The sequence below is a fragment of the Anopheles ziemanni genome, chromosome 2 (assembly GCF_943734765.1).
Source record: "Anopheles ziemanni chromosome 2, idAnoZiCoDA_A2_x.2, whole genome shotgun sequence".
Lineage (NCBI taxonomy): Eukaryota > Metazoa > Arthropoda > Insecta > Diptera > Culicidae > Anopheles > Anopheles ziemanni.
This window is the reverse complement of record NC_080705.1, coordinates 45247842-45265606: the sequence shown is the minus strand read 5'-3', so window position 1 is coordinate 45265606 and position 17765 is coordinate 45247842. Positions and strand designations below refer to the sequence as shown.

General features: G+C 38.6%; 4 protein-coding genes across 4 annotated transcripts; 2 read left to right on the top strand and 2 right to left on the bottom strand.

The window, feature by feature from the left end:
- Positions 1-8346: 8346 nt before the first annotated feature.
- On the top strand, positions 8347-8779 carry LOC131282592 (uncharacterized). The gene is made up of 2 exons (XM_058312097.1): positions 8347-8432; positions 8506-8779. The coding sequence occupies exons 1-2, from the start codon at positions 8347-8349 to the stop codon at positions 8777-8779; spliced, it is 360 nt and encodes a 119-aa protein (XP_058168080.1).
- Positions 8780-8875: 96 nt separating this feature from the next.
- LOC131282584 (probable serine hydrolase) lies at positions 8876-10639 on the bottom strand. The gene is made up of 3 exons (XM_058312088.1): positions 10510-10639; positions 10378-10446; positions 8876-9910 (listed from the first exon to the last, which is right to left on the bottom strand). The coding sequence occupies exons 1-3, from the start codon at positions 10541-10543 to the stop codon at positions 9063-9065; spliced, it is 951 nt and encodes a 316-aa protein (XP_058168071.1). The 5' UTR covers positions 10544-10639; the 3' UTR covers positions 8876-9062.
- A 550-nt stretch (positions 10640-11189) lies between these two features.
- On the top strand, positions 11190-11972 carry LOC131282588 (exosome complex component RRP40). The gene has a single exon (XM_058312093.1). It carries the CDS (start codon positions 11256-11258, stop codon positions 11970-11972), a length of 717 nt encoding a protein of 238 aa, XP_058168076.1. The 5' UTR covers positions 11190-11255.
- A 1687-nt stretch (positions 11973-13659) lies between these two features.
- On the bottom strand, positions 13660-16961 carry LOC131282580 (solute carrier family 12 member 9). The gene is made up of 7 exons (XM_058312085.1): positions 16673-16961; positions 16479-16613; positions 14780-16391; positions 14327-14704; positions 14174-14252; positions 13975-14105; positions 13660-13891 (listed from the first exon to the last, which is right to left on the bottom strand). The coding sequence occupies exons 1-7, from the start codon at positions 16959-16961 to the stop codon at positions 13693-13695; spliced, it is 2823 nt and encodes a 940-aa protein (XP_058168068.1). The 3' UTR covers positions 13660-13692.
- Between the last annotated feature and the right edge of the window lie 804 nt (positions 16962-17765).

The following is a 17765-nucleotide window of genomic DNA, read 5'->3' as shown; positions in this document are numbered from 1 at the left end:
GGAAAAATAGTTTTAAAAAGCAATGCCGATAAATATTCACATATACCGTCAATGTGGAAGCCCTTTTGTTAAGTTCCCACTAGAAATTTTAAACTAAAAGTTTTCCTACTAGCAATATGAACTTCATTATTTCTAACATAATTATGAGCTTTTAATGAAAATATTGAAGCCCGTTACCTAAACTAGTTTCAAAATATCAATAGTAAACTAACCCTAGTAATTTCCCCCAAAAAATGTATGATTGATTTTTAGAATTTGAGTCGTTTTCATATTCATTTCAAATCCAGATCATATTCTAATGCAGTGCACTAAAGAACATTCTACATCCAGTCAATACCAATTTTGCGTGAGATGGAGTTAAAAAAACACATGCCATAATAACTAGATTTCACACCTACAAAAATCTAGATAGCGAAAATATCCTTTCATTGAGAACATAACTCGACAAAAAACTATATAGAGACTACCTACAACGAAAGAAAGTCAAGCCAGAACTAAACCAAATTGAGCTTGATTTCGAAAACAAACAAATTCGTTTAATTTCGACGGAACCATGTCATTGGGTAAACATTGCACGTTGCGTGTTTTCCTGCTAGCAAGAATCCTCCAGCCAACTTTTACCAGCGACGCGCAGAAGGACGTCACGTCCGTCCATGTCACTCCGAAATCGGGCACTCGCATGATTGTTAGTTTGGGCTTGCTTTAGGTTTACTGTCTGTGGTTCATGTTTTCTTGGTCGTTGGTTTATTGCTGTGATGGCAATTGGTTTGATTTCCTGTTTGGCTTTCGCTCAATTCGAATGCACACATTCATCCTTCGAGTTGTCCGGATTGGGATGTGATGGTAAGAACAAATTGCCCCGACAATCGGTTTAGAATCACCACCCCAGCGAACATACAACTTCGACACGAATTGTTGTCAGGTATTGAAATAATAAAAACACGAAACGCTTTCAGTGCATCCTCCTATGAAGCACACAGAGCAGTGCCAACGATAACCATTTGTTCGACAGCTTTAAATCGATTAAAAATAAATTCTTTTGCACGCAGCTCGAGATTGTTATACCAAAGGATTGTATGAAAATAGCCTGACGAAATTCGATAAAAGCCTTTCGAATGTGCCAAAACGATAAGGCAATATTAGATATAACAATTAATCAATTGATATACTAACAGAACATTTAAATAAAACATAGCTAGGCCTACGGAAACGATCGTAGTGGATTATCAGAAAATACTGGGTTTTTTTATGTCGTTTTCATTTATACCTTTGAATAATCAAAATCAACATTATCAAATATTCTATATATGCTAAAAAATGCTTATCCAATATACATGTTTGTTTTGGCTTTTATATCTATAATTATTTATTTATTTGTGCACGATTATGTAAGTATGACAGATTTTTGTTGCGTGGTGATATAAAAAGTATAAAGACAAACATAACACACGTGATTTTGATTAAGATAAGTTTTTAATTAATCTTTCACTTTTTTGATTGCGTTGCCATTTACAGACACGTTCAATATTTAAAATAATCGATTAACTTAGCTTGCTTTGGGAGGATGCTTATCCTATTTTATATCAGATTACTTGATGTATTATTTTAGGATGACTCGTGTTCTAACTAAATCAGATATTAACATCAATCAATCCGTATGAACACCTAAGGAACAATCTATGGATTGATCGAGCAAGATAAAAATCAACGCTTGATTTTGATTTCTAAAATCGTAACAAAAGTACCAATGCAATTATTTTGCCAGCATTAGATCTGGATATGCACGAAGAGTCAACACGTAGCTTTCTTTCTTTAGAATCAGCGAAACCAGTACACCTTTCAACTAATTTTTCTTTGACTTTGAACGAACTTCTTTACAATACTAGCCTTAAACACGTGCCTTAAATTGAATGCTGCTTTGTACCGCTACTATAAAATATTTACGTTGAGCAGTACAGGCGGTTCAAAGCAGCATACTTAAAAAAGATAATTTTTCCGTGCAGTTTTAAAGTATTTTAGGCAAACCTAGAATAAATTAGTATTCAAAATAACCAAAAACGTATAATTTAGGAATTAATTTTAGTGTATAATTTACTCTCGGAACATTTTTATCAGATATACATAAACGTGCACTTACATTTACTATCAAAATCTCCATTTCAATCAAGCTAATAAATAGTAAGTATCGATATCACTACTCTCTTTTAATCTTCAAAGTTAATTAATTTCTTCATTTTAATGACCCATACTGCTACCTTAATAAATTTATTATCTTATGAAAGTAGCTTTAGTAATGGATAAGAGCCATTTCAAGAAAAAAATGTGACCCTCATTTGCTTCTGTGAATGACCTTCTGTTGGTCAGGTTTTTTAGAAAAATGCATCTTCAAACTCTACCTTTTCTGATAAATCTGATAAGTACCGCTTATATATGTTTCATGGTGTTGGTTCAATTAGGTCATACCACCAACAATGACTTATTCAACACACATTACAAACAATAATAGTTTAATGTTTAATGTATTTAATATATACAGTATCCATTTCATTTTTTGTATCTATTGTTTTTTTTTTTTGAGTGTTTTAATACTTTTTCCAAAGCCATTAGTCATTTAAATTAGTGATTTAAACACTTCAAGTTATCATGCTACATACTTGTAATATTCGTATTCAACTATGACTTACGGCCGTCTTCAGTTTTCAACAGGGGTTTATTTAAATATGAAAAGCTGTGGGAATTTACTGTAGATGGTTCACTGAATCTGTATTCTGTGTATTCTATTTTCTTTATGGGCGGGTCGAATTATTTCAAAGCGAAAATAACTTTAAGTCGAAATATTCACTTTAGCAACTTGGTCCCAACAAAATACGGAATCGGGAAATTATGTGGCACATCAAACTGAGATCCATCTCAGTCGATGAAGAAAGATTTTACTTCCTCTTTTCATTGCCTCATTTACTAGCCTTTTCCTTTCTTAGACAAATACGACAGGAAACCACTTATCGTAATTAAACGAGTGTTGATTAAACATTTTTTTGGCAGAGAGCCAACAATCAAGCAATCAAAGAAACAGAAAAGGAAGTTGAATTTCCCTTAGGCCTCGACAACTTTTTTGTTCGGAAGCAAGTTACCTATCATTTTACTAAAATTATCAGCTTTCTCGTACCGTGTAAGAAACATAGAAATTGAACAAAACCATACCCTATCACCATACCATAATTTAAACCAAAATACAGCAAAATTACTGTTGTGTGCAACTATATGTTTGGTAATGTTCTTATTTCTGAACTGAAAAGAACTGAACATATAGCTGAACTTATAATAATACAACTTAAAGTAATATTTGTCATCAATATTTAGTGTGCAACAGATAACTGAGTAATGTTAACACTTTGTTGAGGGGACACGAAGATCTTCGTCTGTTTTTGACTCAACGTTGCCGACGAAAAGACGGACATTTTCGTCCAATCGTTCGATTCATTTTTTTAGTTTTGGGTAAAAGATGCCCGTCAACAAAGTGTTAAGCAACAGCGTATGACATTTCCTTAAAAACAGGTGATTGAAATATCGAAAGCTTTACAGCACCGCACCGAAGTATCCGTCTATCCCATCATAAATAACGTGTCCTTTTGCAATATTTGACACACACTTGCCCGGTACTGTCTAAATAATGAATCAAATAAAACAGCTTAAATGGCTTTTCTACACCTTAAGAAGCGATTTATCAGCACATAAATATCTGTTATGATACCGCACCGTCGACGGTAAAAGAACGTTACGACGTTAGTAGAAGATACCACCCACCACTTGAAATTCAAATCCAAGATTGTCACACATGTGAATATTTGCACAAAATGGAACCTGTTTGGAGGATAAAGCAGCCCGAGCAAAATTGTAACGAGGGCACTTTTTTCGACAGATATTGGAGCGTTAGAAGGATAAAAAATCACATAATGCTAACCCAAAGAGAGCCAGATACGATGCTGCTGAACTTGTAGCATTCGCGAAATTTTACAATATTCTTCCTCAAACCCATTACATGTGCTACGCCGACTATCTTGTTTTTTCTGCAGAAAATGTCTGCAATAACACGGTCTGCAATTATGATATACAGCTCGATATAATTTAAATATAATTGGATCTCACTTTACTTGTTTCAACACGTGTTCCATGAAGGTTTACGATAAAAATAAATGGTTTTTCCAAGACTTCCTTACTCATATTATATGGTTGCAGACGTGGCTTAAATTGATGCAAAAAAATCTACAAATACTTCAATCGGTCTAGCATTCGTTGCAATATATATATAATGAATCTGAAATTTTATGTACGTTCCGTATCGTTAGGCATACACTTTTATTTAATTCTGTAAATTTTCAGAATACTCCCAATTTAGCCACCATTTTGCAACAAGGTTCATTCTAACGGTAAAACATTCATCAATCTTATGACTTCTGCCCCAAATCGCTCCGAATAATGTAAGACCCATCTATTCGACCCATATGGTTGATTATGAGATTTTGAAAACTTCCCCATGCCGATCTCGAACGTGCTATCAACATTTATCTCCGTGGCACCATTGACGGAGACCACCAAAGAAAACCCCAAACCGGACAGCAGCAGCGAGAAACACGCATTTTCGGAGTTTGTCACCGGCATAGTATGCCACACGTACGTGTGCGAAACTTTCTTTCGACGAAAACCTTGCATCCGTGTGCCATCTTCCTAAGCCTTCTTCCTCAACGAGGATCTGTTGTTCATCCACTACTCCATTTTGTCGTTGCGGACATAGGCGATGATTGCTGTTTAATGCCACTCCATAATGATGATGACGGCAACGATAACATTTATGTCGTTTGCAATGTAACGGAAGAAGATCACATGTGGTCCAATGTAGATTCGATAAGATTTTCTTTACTGCATTCTTTTTTGCGCGAAACTACCCGCTGGTACTACGGCTGGAAACGGCATGTGTTCCAACCGTTTTTGGTCTCTGTCATACCAAATATCTTAGTATTTGCTGGACCATTGAATGAAACGATGCAGAAAACTAGGTTTACAAAAAAAACTCCTACAAAAGTTTCCCAGTTACTTTCCGCGTTTTCATAGCACGTTTGTCTTGTTCCCCTTCGATTGGACTTATTTTTGTCTACTCCACGGGTCATGTGCAGGAACGGAAACTTTCCTTATTAGAAAGCGATAGAAGTAGCTACAGCGCAACCAAGAATATCTAAACGACAACTGACAACCACACTTACAAAACTTTCTCGCCTCGAACGACAAATGTTCTTTGCACTACGTGTCTTTAACATCTGTGCAGCAGCTCGAATGAAAACTGTGCAATGAGAACAAACCTGAAGGCGTCGGTAATCTTAACCCGGAGAACACAACTTCGAACATAAATCAATACACATTACGTTCACCTGCCGTCTAGTGATTGAAATCGCAAAAATATAATTCCAACAGTACTCCAGTACAATTTTCGCGAAATAAACTTTAGAAACTATATTTTTTAAGATAGCCAAAAACAAAAACATCCACATTCAGGTGTACACACAAGTAAGTTAGGATCAGCTAACTTGCTAACTGAGTTTCCATAACTGTTGAATCATGCTTGGACATCATAAACTGATATAAAAAACTTCTTTTTTTAAATATTTTATCAAAGTATCAAACAGTTTTTTTTTTATATCGGCCACTAATCTTATTTTGTTGAGAACAGAAGAATTTTTTACGATAAAAAAATAACTTGAGATCAACCCAAGAAACATCATAATTATTCCTTTTAACTACGGAACCTCATGCAAGACATGCCAATGAAGCAACAGTCAACTAGCTAAATAGTTTGAAGCAATTTCAAATGTGGTTTTAAACTATATTTATTTTTAATAGGGAAAACTGGGGGAAAATACGTTCTTCGCGTAGTGATTGAACGGACAAAACTAATGTTTAATTGCTATAGTGATTGTCGTAGTATTTTAAGCATTGTATCAATCGTTCTCCTAGTGCTTATGATGACCACGAAAACCCGCATAACTCGAGCCAAACGAACAAACTCTTCTATCGAACAAAGTTTCTGCACGGTTGGCTTAAGTAACTCGGATTCTACAAAGCAAACTCACGTGCACAATTTCCTTTTATGCTTTTTTTTATTTTTCCACTTTCTCCGTTAACCATTGTATTTGCTCTTTGCTGTTGCATTCACTAGAACTTTCGAAGGTTTGTTTAATTTTTCACGTGTGCAATAAACTCCAAGTTTCCAATATATTTTTACTATTGCACAAAACCTCCGTTACTGTTCGACACTTTTCAGTTTCGATGACTGTGAACTGCACTGTTAAACACCGTTTCGATTGTATCCAAATTGGAAACTGCTGACGAATGAAATCGAAAGCATGGTGTATTTTAAATTTATACCCACACTTTCCACGCCATTATCAGTACCAGGTCGTATTGAGAGAAATATAGCAGTAACTGGCCTACAAAAGCGAGGCAAATCAAACGAAAACCAACACACGTGTGTTTCTCTTGCACGGCCGAGTAAACAATCGCCAGACGTCGACCAATAGCATTCGTCTTTCTAACAGACGAAAAACAATTTTAAAAAAGTACACCGAACCTTAGCTGTTTCGCCTGCGGCAGGCTGAGACGGTTTGCAACGGTGTGTCGCCGGATGCGTTAGGCTCAATTTGTCCTCATCCACCCTGTTTCATCACAACCACGATCATAACGTGGTGATGTATTGATAAAAGAACAGTAGATATGGACCAGCGATCGACATGACCAAAAAAACGGTTCCAAAGCTGACGTGTATGAAAAGAAGATTTGAGACTAGTGTTTGACTACATCTGTGTTGCCAGGAGACAGTTATGCGGTCGGAACGGGGACTTGGTTGTTTTACACTGAGACTGACGTCGGATGTGCCAGTGTTTACTTTCTATGGTTTTAGTTTGCTTAGGGCTTCGGCGTTCCACCAGCCTGTTCCAGAAAGAACTATAGAAACATTTCATTTATACTAGAATGACATTAAAAATAATGAGGAAAGGTGTGTACGCATCAAGTATACGGTACATATGAATATACTTGGAGTACTGAACACAATGGTAACGTTGATAACTTGCACTATAAAAGAATTCTTATGAGCATTTTTACAAGATGCACATGCTTTGAATTCTTTAGTTGAATGCATTGGTCTGATGTTTAAACCGATAATTTTAACAAAGCTAAGAAAGTTCTTACCAGTTTTTTAACATAACCTTTGTTTTCTTACCTAATTTCCCATTTTTCGACCGTTATTTTCAAAGCGATAAGCTTGGGGATATATTTCCTTGTTTTATGCCCTAACTATACAAATTCGAAACGCTAATCTTCATTTACTTAATTATAAACAATGATGCTACATCGGTTTCTTCTCACGGTGAGGCTTCTTTTGATATATGAGAAACTCCATAAAGCTTCCTAAATAAAATATAGATGTGATGAATAGAACACGTACAGTATACAAAGGTATCCAATGCTTGTTAGCACAAGCGACCCGCTTTTCAACTGAAGAAACGTACGCCTTGGTAACTAAGTGAACCTAAAAACATGAGCCATCGGAAACAATTGAATAAATAAATCCTACAAATTGTACATGTGGTGTATTTTCACGTAATGTACACGAAAGCTAATATAAACTCCCAAAGAAGATACATAGATCAATTCTAATGGCAAGATTTTTTCAATTATTTATACCCCGCATACATTTTGTATGCGAAAAAACCGAAACGATATGTACATCTACTACGTGTCTTAAGTTAATAACTAGGACACCGTTCCGCGATGAACTCTAAAACGCCTTTGGTGAATTTAACGGTTCAATTTAAAAAAATATATTTTTATGTTTTCAACAGGTACTGTGTGTTACTACATATTCTCATTTCTTTTAGACTTTGTGGTTTTTCATTCACCTCTTCATTACTGAGGTAATGTAATGTAACAAAAAAAGGAAAAAATACCAAATTGAAACATTGTCTTGCAAAGCGCAAAGAAAATGATATATGATTAAAGGATACCTATTAAAAACACTAAAAGCCTTCTCGCTTAAAGGTGGTGAAAAATCTCTTTAAAACAATAAAAAAAATGTGTAAGAAGTGGTTATTGGCCTGCTACTGAAACATGTTTGTAACTTGCATGAATAATTATTTAATAATAGAAAGCTCAATGCCGCCAGAGAGCCTAAACTTGACAATCAGCTGTACGACATCGTACAGTATAGCTGGCTCTTGGTCGGGTCAGGGATACCATAGTAACACTTTTAAACAAACAACTCACCCAGTACAAAGTGATACGGAAGTGTTCACCGAAATGTCACAAGAAATAGATTATGTTTCGGATTTAAACGATAAATACGCTGCATTAGAAATTGAATTAGATCAACAACTCACAACAATGTAAGTATGGCTTTATAACACATTCCATTCGTCCACTGATTTATAACACATTCCATTCATCTTTTTCTATCAGTGTAAAAACAGACAAACTGTTTGAAGCAGACCAAATGTTAGTTAACAAGGATGTTGACAAAAAAGCAGCTAGATCAGTAAGTTCACTGGATGCATCTCGACGAAGGAACTATGAGCTTTTAAAATCTTTGGAGATGTCCAAAGCACGGCTACGATCACGTGCTACTTTCAGTCCATTGGAAACAATTCTACAAAAAGCTATTGGAAATTATCTAAAGGAAACGTCATTGGTACCATGTAGTACAAAAAGAGCATATGGACCAACATACGTTTAAATGTGATATTATGCAAATGACTACTAATCCTGCAATAAAATTGAACAACACAGTAGAAAATTATTCTTTTGTTCTTTAAATAAGAATATAAATCTCTTCCATTTCCAAAGGATTTTATTTCAACCTTTGTTATTACTAAACCATTATATCTACTGATTTAATGTTTGTCAACAAATTAGCACCCGCATAAATAATAAAACCTACATTATCGCTATAATATACCCATTAGATGTATAAGCAGCTGTTTTAACTTCATTTAACGATTTGTTAAATCGGAATCAATTCATTTTTCCATGAGAAATTCGTCTATATGCTTCGATATTTTATCGGGTGCAACAAGATGTATATGATGCGTTCCTGGGATCTCATAGTATACAACTTTTGATGCATTCTTTCGCAGCACGTCTAATACGCTCTCATAGACATGCGGATTATCGAAATTCATCCCAGGATTCGCACGTATATTTAGTACTTTACACCTAATACGCTCTGCATACGACAGAACCTGTTCCATAGAAAACATACCCAACAGAGCGACCTTCAACCTAAGATCCCTAGCGAAATGATAGCCGTCCTTACTGAAGTGAGCCGGCGCGAGTGCCATTCCACGGCGCATCAATATTTCTACAGAGTCATAATCCACCGATCCATCGTAAGCGGCCAGAACCAGCTCAATCATTTCGTCGTACCCATAGCACGGCATTTTTGATTCCGGCAATGTTTCATAGTGCAAAAACTTATCAATACAATCACCTGTGCTGGCAGCTGTCTTGTGCGCATCTCTCACGGTTGGTCCTGCAATATCAATACTGACAAATCGATCCACCTCGTCTGGAAAGCTGGCAGCGTACATGAAGCTGAGCGCTCCGCCCAACGAATGACCAATTAGGGTAATATTTGTCCAACCGTAGTATTTCACAATGCGACGAATCAAAGTGATTCCATCCCAAAAGATAAAATAGTGCATTCCCTTCGGGTAGTGCGATGATTTCCCGTGTCCTGGAAGGTCGATTGCTAATATCGGTATCTCTGGGGACAGCAATGGGCACAATCGGTCAAATGACCCGGCATTATCTTGCCAACCGTGTAGAGCTAATGCCGGTTGCTTCACGCGTGATCCCCACCATTTAGCTAGAATAAGATGAAACAAGGTTTTAGTATTATTTAGAAAAGCTTTTGTAACCATATGATATGATAGGATGACTTGCAAGATTTTCGGTGCATATATAAGACAATCTTTTGAGTTTTTAATTAAGAATTTCTCAACAAAATTTCATGCATTAGCCCCAGTTAGTGCTTCTATTTGAATGTAACAACCGGATTAGGTAATCAAGGATGCAAATTAATTCTGCTTCTTAGACTTGTTAAACCTAACTCAGGGTCAGTAACCGTTGAAGAATGTAAACCACGGTCGTTAGGCTTTATCATATTGAAGAATCGTAACGTTCCGATGTCTAGATAACGGAAGTGCTCGGTCATTGAATTAACAACGAAGCTTCTAAACTATGACGTCAAGCACTAAAAAGTCAATCTCATTCCGACCTTTGATCATACTATGAATTTTTCCTAATGGATCATTTAACTGCGGTTTAATTTACCTGCAACAATGCCCCACGGAACTGGGATTTCGACCTCTTCAACAGTACGTTGTGAAACTGAATTCGTGGCTATAATAAATAAAAAAAATCTCATCAAAACCAAGTACAAAAATCGATTACAATTAGCCATACCAGAAATTCCATTCGAGGTGTTTGGTTCGGTCATGTTTACAGCTCCAAAGAGGTGATGGTTCGATAACTGGTGAATCGCACACTACTTACGCAATAGACGAACACCAGATATTTGGAATGAAAGCCACGACGATGCTAAATTTACTGGACTCGAACGGAGGAACAACTCAAGCCTTTGCCATTCAACTGATTACCGATGGCATCAGGTGAATTTGACAACGCCAGTTGTTCACGCTCGTGGTACTTTGCGGTATTATTTTTATTTTTGTTTTCTTCGATGGACATCCAGGCTAGTGTTGGCATTTGAAGACGGATTCTATCGGACTTGATTAGATGCAGACCCTATTTGATTCAAGCTGATGCAAATCCATTCGCACTCGATCCGACTCGATTCAAACTCGATGCGAGCCTAATTACACACGAGACGAGTTGATTTGGATAGGCGTTCCGTGTTGACCAAACAAACTACCTTTTTCAGTACTCCCAAACCCCTAGTTGCACTAACTTTGATCGAAATTAAAAATACAGGGTATAATTTGAAAAACGAAAAAACACAAACTTAAGACATATTTTTTCCAATCGCTCTTCATAACTCTACCTTTAATCATGCTCTACTTTGTTTCAATTTGACTTTTCAATTGACTTCTATTAAAAGTAAACAAACCACACCGGCTGATGTTTACATACCGTCGCATGTGTTTTGGACTCCTGTTTTATTTAGTAGAAGAACTGAATCGCTTGTGATCATGGCAGACGCAGCTGTCGATAGGACAATCCTGGCTGGAGATATCGTACCGGAACCGACGGAAGTGATGAAAATGAACAAGAAAGTCATCCTCGGCCCTGGATTACGCATAGAGAATGAAGTAGTACGTGCGAACAAGTGTGGACAACTGAAAATGAAGGCTCCGAACACATACTGGGTGGACGCGTACCAAAAACGTTACGTCCCAAATCGAGGGGAGCTGGTCATCGGGGTCGTCACAGCAAAAGCCGGTGACATTTTCAAGGTCGACATTGGCAGCAGCGAAGCGGCTTCCCTATCATACATTGCATTCGAAGGGGCAACCAAAAAGAACCGGCCGGATGTTAACGTTGGCGATATTGTTTATGCCCGATTGTTGATTGCCCATCCAGACATCGAGCCGGAACTTGTGTGCGTCGATTCGCATGGGAAAAAAGGCAAGCTGGGCGTATTGAGCGGCGGCTTTTTGGTATCCTGCAGTTTAAACCTTGTGAGGAAGATACTGAATCCGAAATGTACGTTTCTGGGCTTGCTTGCTAAAGAAATGGCGTTCGAGATGGCTGCCGGAATGAATGGCCGAATTTGGATTCGGGGAAAAACAACAAAAGAAACGATTGCTGTAGGTAACGCTATTTTGGCCTTGGAATACCTACCCAACGACCGCATTCGTGAGCTTTGCGACGATATATCAGCGTACGTAGCTGGTTTTGTAAAATAATAAAGTCTTTAGCTGAATTTATTCGTGTACTTTATTTAAACTTATACATTTTATCGAATATTAGTGTTGGTCCTTAAATGAAAACTCATTCCCACATTCCCTTAAGGGTATAATTAATTTTTAGGATTGTCGAAATTTCCCAAAAGAATACATTCTCTCTATAAGCTCTGATAGTCATCTGCAAAAACACCGAAACCTACCATGAAAGCCAAACGAACGCCTGCAGTGTCTTTCGGAGCCGGATAAATTGTCAATGTAAAAAAGCGCTTGACAGTCTGCTTGTGCTCAAATTCGTTGGTTGTAAACAGAATTGCCTGCAATGTATGTGCGCTTTGGTTTCTAGTAAACAACACAAAATACCTGCAGGTGGGAGCGATTGTTTGTTCCATCATGGGCCGGAAATATTTTTGCGATTATTGTGAAAAACGAATACAAAATGATGCGAATATTATAAGAAAACACAACGAGGGACTACCACACATTCGAGCCAGGGCAGAGTACTTTGAACAATTCAAAGGTAGTGTTCTTGTTTTGCAATTGCTGTTAACATTTTGATATTTGGTAAAACGTTGATAAGATGGCAAATGAAGGAAATGAATGGCTCAATTTTTAGTATTAACTATAAAACCATTTAATTATCCTCTATCCTTATTGTATTTTTATGTATTTTTAGATCTTGAACAAATACTATTGGAATCGAAACAAAAACCGCCTTGCCGTTCGTTAAAAGACAATAGTGAATGCATGTTTGGAATTATATGCAGATTTCGTCATTACACGACAGAGCAAATCTGGGATATGCAAAAACATGGTAAAGTCTTTACGGGAAACATTGCCTCCTATATACCTATCCTATAATATTTTATAACAAATTTCAAATATATATCCAAACAAACTAATAGTTGAGTTTGGAAAACGACTTCAGCAGAAGAAATCAGACAGATTTTACAAACACTTACACCATGTAGCATCGCGGGCGGAACAGTTTGTGCTGAAAAGATGCGAAAACCGAAGGATTGATGCTGAACAATTACCTCTTTCGTTGCAGACCATCGATCCAACTATTTTGCAAAAAATCCACCTTTCAGGAACATGGGGCCAGTGTGATTTTAACAATGAAAAAATAAATTAACGCACCATAACACTTTAAATACAAATATAAACACATTTATTTTGTTTGCTAAAGTCATCCTTTGTAAAGGATTTTTGTAGATCGCTAAGTGCACTACGTGAGTAAGTTAATTTAGTCATTCCAATAATACTACCGTTGCAAGTATTTTGAGGCGCACGGAAAAACAGCTAATTTCTCGTTCACGGACCGCATGCTTTATATGACAGCACGGTCATACGATGAAATGGTGCTTTCTATAAAATTTCCTGATTGTGCACATCAGTAAATCTTGTTGTTACTATATCAACGAATGATTATAAAACAAAAAACAGAAATATATTGTGTTTTCGAAACTCAAAGCTTTTCCTCCCTGCTTCTCTTTTTAAGATCTTTGCATATACTTACGGCTTACGGATGGACATGATAGATGCTATGCCTACCTACACGAGGATGTTTACTTTAAATATGTTCTCTGTTTGTATGTTCTACATCTATCGAAGGAGTGTCATGCCATCACGAAATGGGAAATGGCCCTTTAAAGCGACCAAAATAATGTCTAATCCAACACAAAGCGTCCCGCGATGTATGAGAGGCTGCACAGTTTGGCTCTCAGAGGGTGGTGGATGTAACGGCATCGATGCCATGCACCAGTATGGTGGGTGGAAGATCAAAAGTAAGCTCGGTTAGTAAATCGAGATAGTGGTGACACTTTTCCTTGTAATCGACCGACGGCGTGGCGGGCGGTGTGGGAAGATACATGAATGTCACAGCCGTTGCATTGGATTTATCGCGTATAATCTGGTTGATTCTGTTGAAAATGGTACAAGTAGCATAATAAAATATCAATAAACTTTCTCGACAGAAAAAGGGTCGACACTTTTCTTGGCGTACCTTTGCATATAAAGTTTCGAGCGGTTTATGTTCTCTTCCACCATCACTTGGTTACTATCGCTAGTGCCAGTAAATTGCTTCAAGATATTACGATGTTTTGCGAAATCAATGTCCTTGTTCCACTCAGGTATCTGTAATAAAAATGCATTAGCAGTTAAAACAATAATGTGATACGATTGTGAACAACAATTCTCCTTACCTTATGAATAGATGCAGAGATTCTCAATAATTTCAAACGCTGGTCGAGTCTGTGTTCGGCAGGACGTTCGAAGGCGGCACTGTGGAAGTTGTTTATTAGAATATGGCCAATTAATACCACAATGCTTACAAATGCTCACTCGGCCTGACTTACCTGTTTTCTGACACAGTCTCTGATTCGCAAAGGAACACGCGTAGTTCAAGTTTTTTCCACACAGGAAGCATATTGATAATACACGCCAGTTGCATCATAAACTGCGATACGACGTCGAACGGGTCCTCATTTTTGGGCTCAAAAATGTTCACCGGCCACACATCGATGTAACGAATGTGATTGTTTCGGGCTATCATCTGTTTGTCGAGGCGATGGAAATGACGGCAGAGGCAAAGATTTTTCTTCATACGTAACACGTCGTCGATAATCCGAACATACTCGACAACGCCCAGCGATTTAGTTTCACCACTTTTACGATACGGGAAAAGCTTGATTCCGTTACCATCGAACTCATTTGTTTTATAAGGTGACTCTTCACTGCAAAAAAAGAGAAAATGTATGGAGAAGAATTTGAAGCACACGGTTTTTGTGCTTTCTGCTACGAATACTTACTACTCGAAGAAATCTTTCGATTGTTCCTCATCGTAAAACCCTAAAATGGTTGTGTTTGGTTTCATTGCACCCATGCCGGATATTCGTATGAGATGTTGGATTCCTTCGCGCACATTTCTCGACAAAGTCAGTTCGACAAATGCCTTAACCTTCATGTGATCCACTAACGAGAGCCACTGTGTATACTCTTCGATCGTAGGATCGTGCGAAGAATCATTGTCCACAAACTCACCCACCTTCACGTGTCCAATTACGTACAGGCCACCTTTTTTCATGTCGTTCACGAAATGGATTAAAGGACAGCACGACCGGGGACTCGATACTAGCAGTAGCATTTGAGGGCGCCAGAACTTGACATGGTCTTTCCGCGAGTCCAACATAAGCAGATACTTGCGCACCTGATGAAACATCAGCGCTTGTGAGATCGATCCCCACTGGGCACCCTGCGATGCAGGTGAGAACAGATGCAGTGCTATCACAAGCAAAAGACACAGGATTATACTGGACAGTGCGTAGATAGAGTTTATGACAAACATCATAATTGCGGTACCAAGCAGCCCAATGAATGCGGTATGCCAGGTGAAGTACTTGTATGTTGGCCGGAAGTTGGGTGCTCCAGTGATCTCAATCCCTAGGCAGGCCAGGTTTGTCGCGAGGTAAGCCAACATAAACAGCACCGAATTGATTTGGGCAATGGTATTAAGTGAGCCGATCAACAAGATAGTTTCCACCAGTACCCAGCTAGCGATAACGGCCGCAATTGGGTTACTCTTGTAAGTGCCTTTGACGACGAAGTTCATAAGCGGGCCGAAGACGCGATCTTTTGCCAACGCCTCCATCACGCGACTGGCGCCAATGAGATTACTTAAACCGGTCGAAAATGTCGCCGTCAGGATACCGATGGTAACAAACGTGGGCCACAAATTGATCGGTCCAAGGAAGAGGAAGTTGTTCTGCAGCAGTGTGCTGGTCGTGGTGGCCGCTATCAGTACCGAGAGCGCCATATAGCACAGGAATGTAAACAGCACAGCTGACAACGTACCCGCGGGAATGCTTTTCGATGGGTTCTTCAGCTCACCGGACATGTTCGCACCAGCCATAATCCCGGTGACACCGGAAAATAATACACCGAACACGACCGCAAAATTAACCTGGTTTCCATTCGATGTGTAATCCTTGGTGTAATTACTGTGCAAGTTTGCCCACAGTGTATCCGCTTGCAAACCGGTGTATTTAGCGGTGGTGTAATTTACTAAACTATTCTCATGTGGAATGTTGACGTCCATTGGGCCTTGAGTAAGGAAGCTGATATAAGTGGAGAGCAGACACACTACCACCACGCCTAATATTAGCATGGACGTTTTAGCAAACATTTCCGCGCCGATCAGCACCACGATCAGCATGAGCGTGTTGATCGAACTGCAGTACAGGAAACGCCACCATCGGCCGTCCGGAATCGAGCCACTATCGCTCCCGTCGGTGGGTCCAAAGTTTTGTATGATTCCCTCGGCGCATCCCGATATCGCCAAACCGCAACCGACCACGTTGGCCAGGAAAAACAACGTGCCAATAGAACCGCCGAATTCTGGACCAAGTGTCCTACTTATCATAACTGTAAGCAGAGCGAAAAGAGATTAGAATTTTACGTCATCTGCCCTGCTAGGCAAACAGAGCTTCAGTTGCGTGGGCGTTTACGTACAGTACACTCCCCCACCCTCAACGGCACCATTTGTTGAGATCGCACACACAGAGGATACTGTGAATAGCAGAATGACATAAGCGATGATAAACTGCAGCAGTGTAACGTAGAGACCAGCGTTGCCTACGATAAATCCTGAAAATGCATGAAACATTAGAACCAGTGTACGAAGGAGCATTGTTTATCAAACCTACCAACGCGAATAAACACCAAAGCACTGAACATGGACAGTGCCACCGGGCAGAAGACACCAGCAAATGTGCCCAACGTGCGGCCCGAGCTGGCAGCTGGATCGGAAATGCTACCAAACTCTACGTAACCGGCCGGATCGTTCGCTGGCGCGGATGAGGAAAACAGGCTTCCAAATTGTCGAAACAGGCGCGATGTCCCTGCGCCCCCATTGCTGGCGCCTGTTATAGGCGATGATTCGGAAGATTCTACCGGATCGTTGTTCGTACTGCGAACATTATTTTGGGCAATCATTGTTGCCACCACTGAGCATTGGACGACGTTTAGTCGATGGAAACACTTTTCACTTCACACGTTCGATGAATCACACTGACGCTGGTAGGGTGGAACCCAAAGCACTATGTCCTCCGCACAGAACAGCTGTTCTTAACACTATGGACAATACCAATTTCCTTATCAACTGAAACCCACACATACACATACACACAAAAGCGACACTTTCGACACGATTACAACGGAATCAACCAGAAATCTCAACTTGATGGAAATGTAGAATGTGGAATTTAGTGTAGGCAGTTATTTGTCCACGATGGTGAGAAAATTCTCCATATAGAAGATTACTTTACAATGCGTAAAAAAAACGATGACTAATATACCATTAGCACACGATGGTTTTCAGACAGTAAATTCACAAACTGTTAGTAAACACAATAACTTTCCAATAAATCAACGATCAACAAATGCACCCAAACAAGGTTACTGGAACCTTTCATGCAAACATCATCTCAAGATCTGTGAAAGAGTGAGGTTGGCGCACAACCATTTTATGCAGGTCTATTGTTTTTCCGTTATGTTAGTTTGTACACCACTTTGACTCTTCAATTAACCATAAAAACGGAAGACAATTTTGCAAAGCTTTTGATTTCTCAACATTGATGCAAAATTGTTTGTGTAAGTTAAGAAAGTAATATAGACGATAACGATGAAAGAAGACGTGTGTATTTGAATATGAGACTTTATTTCTCGCATGTACTTGAAGAAACGTACCTATATTCGAACACGACTAATTGATAGGAATGCGATTAAATATTTTATTTC

Excerpts from the sequence above, each read along its gene's own strand:
- LOC131282592 (XM_058312097.1), top strand. The coding sequence starts at position 8,347 with ATGTCACAAGAAATAGATTATGTTTCGGATTTAAACGATAAATACGCT. Across the intron at positions 8,433-8,505 it reads GATCAACAACTCACAACAAT|TGTAAAAACAGACAAACTGT; the intron begins GTAAGTATGGCT and ends TTTTTCTATCAG.
- LOC131282584 (XM_058312088.1), bottom strand. The coding sequence starts at position 10,543 with ATGACCGAACCAAACACCTCGAATGGAATTTCTG. Across the intron at positions 10,447-10,509 it reads CACCTCGAATGGAATTTCTG|CCACGAATTCAGTTTCACAA; the intron begins GTATGGCTAATT and ends TATTTATTATAG. Across the intron at positions 9,911-10,377 it reads TCCGTGGGGCATTGTTGCAG|CTAAATGGTGGGGATCACGC; the intron begins GTAAATTAAACC and ends ATCTTATTCTAG.
- LOC131282588 (XM_058312093.1), top strand. The coding sequence starts at position 11,256 with ATGGCAGACGCAGCTGTCGATAGGACAATCCTGGCTGGAGATATCGTA.
- LOC131282580 (XM_058312085.1), bottom strand. The coding sequence starts at position 16,961 with ATGATTGCCCAAAATAATGTTCGCAGTACGAACAACGATCCGGTAGAA. Across the intron at positions 16,392-16,478 it reads TGAGGGTGGGGGAGTGTACT|TTATGATAAGTAGGACACTT; the intron begins GTACGTAAACGC and ends CTCTGCTTACAG. Across the intron at positions 14,705-14,779 it reads TCGAAAGATTTCTTCGAGTA|TGAAGAGTCACCTTATAAAA; the intron begins GTAAGTATTCGT and ends CTTTTTTTGCAG.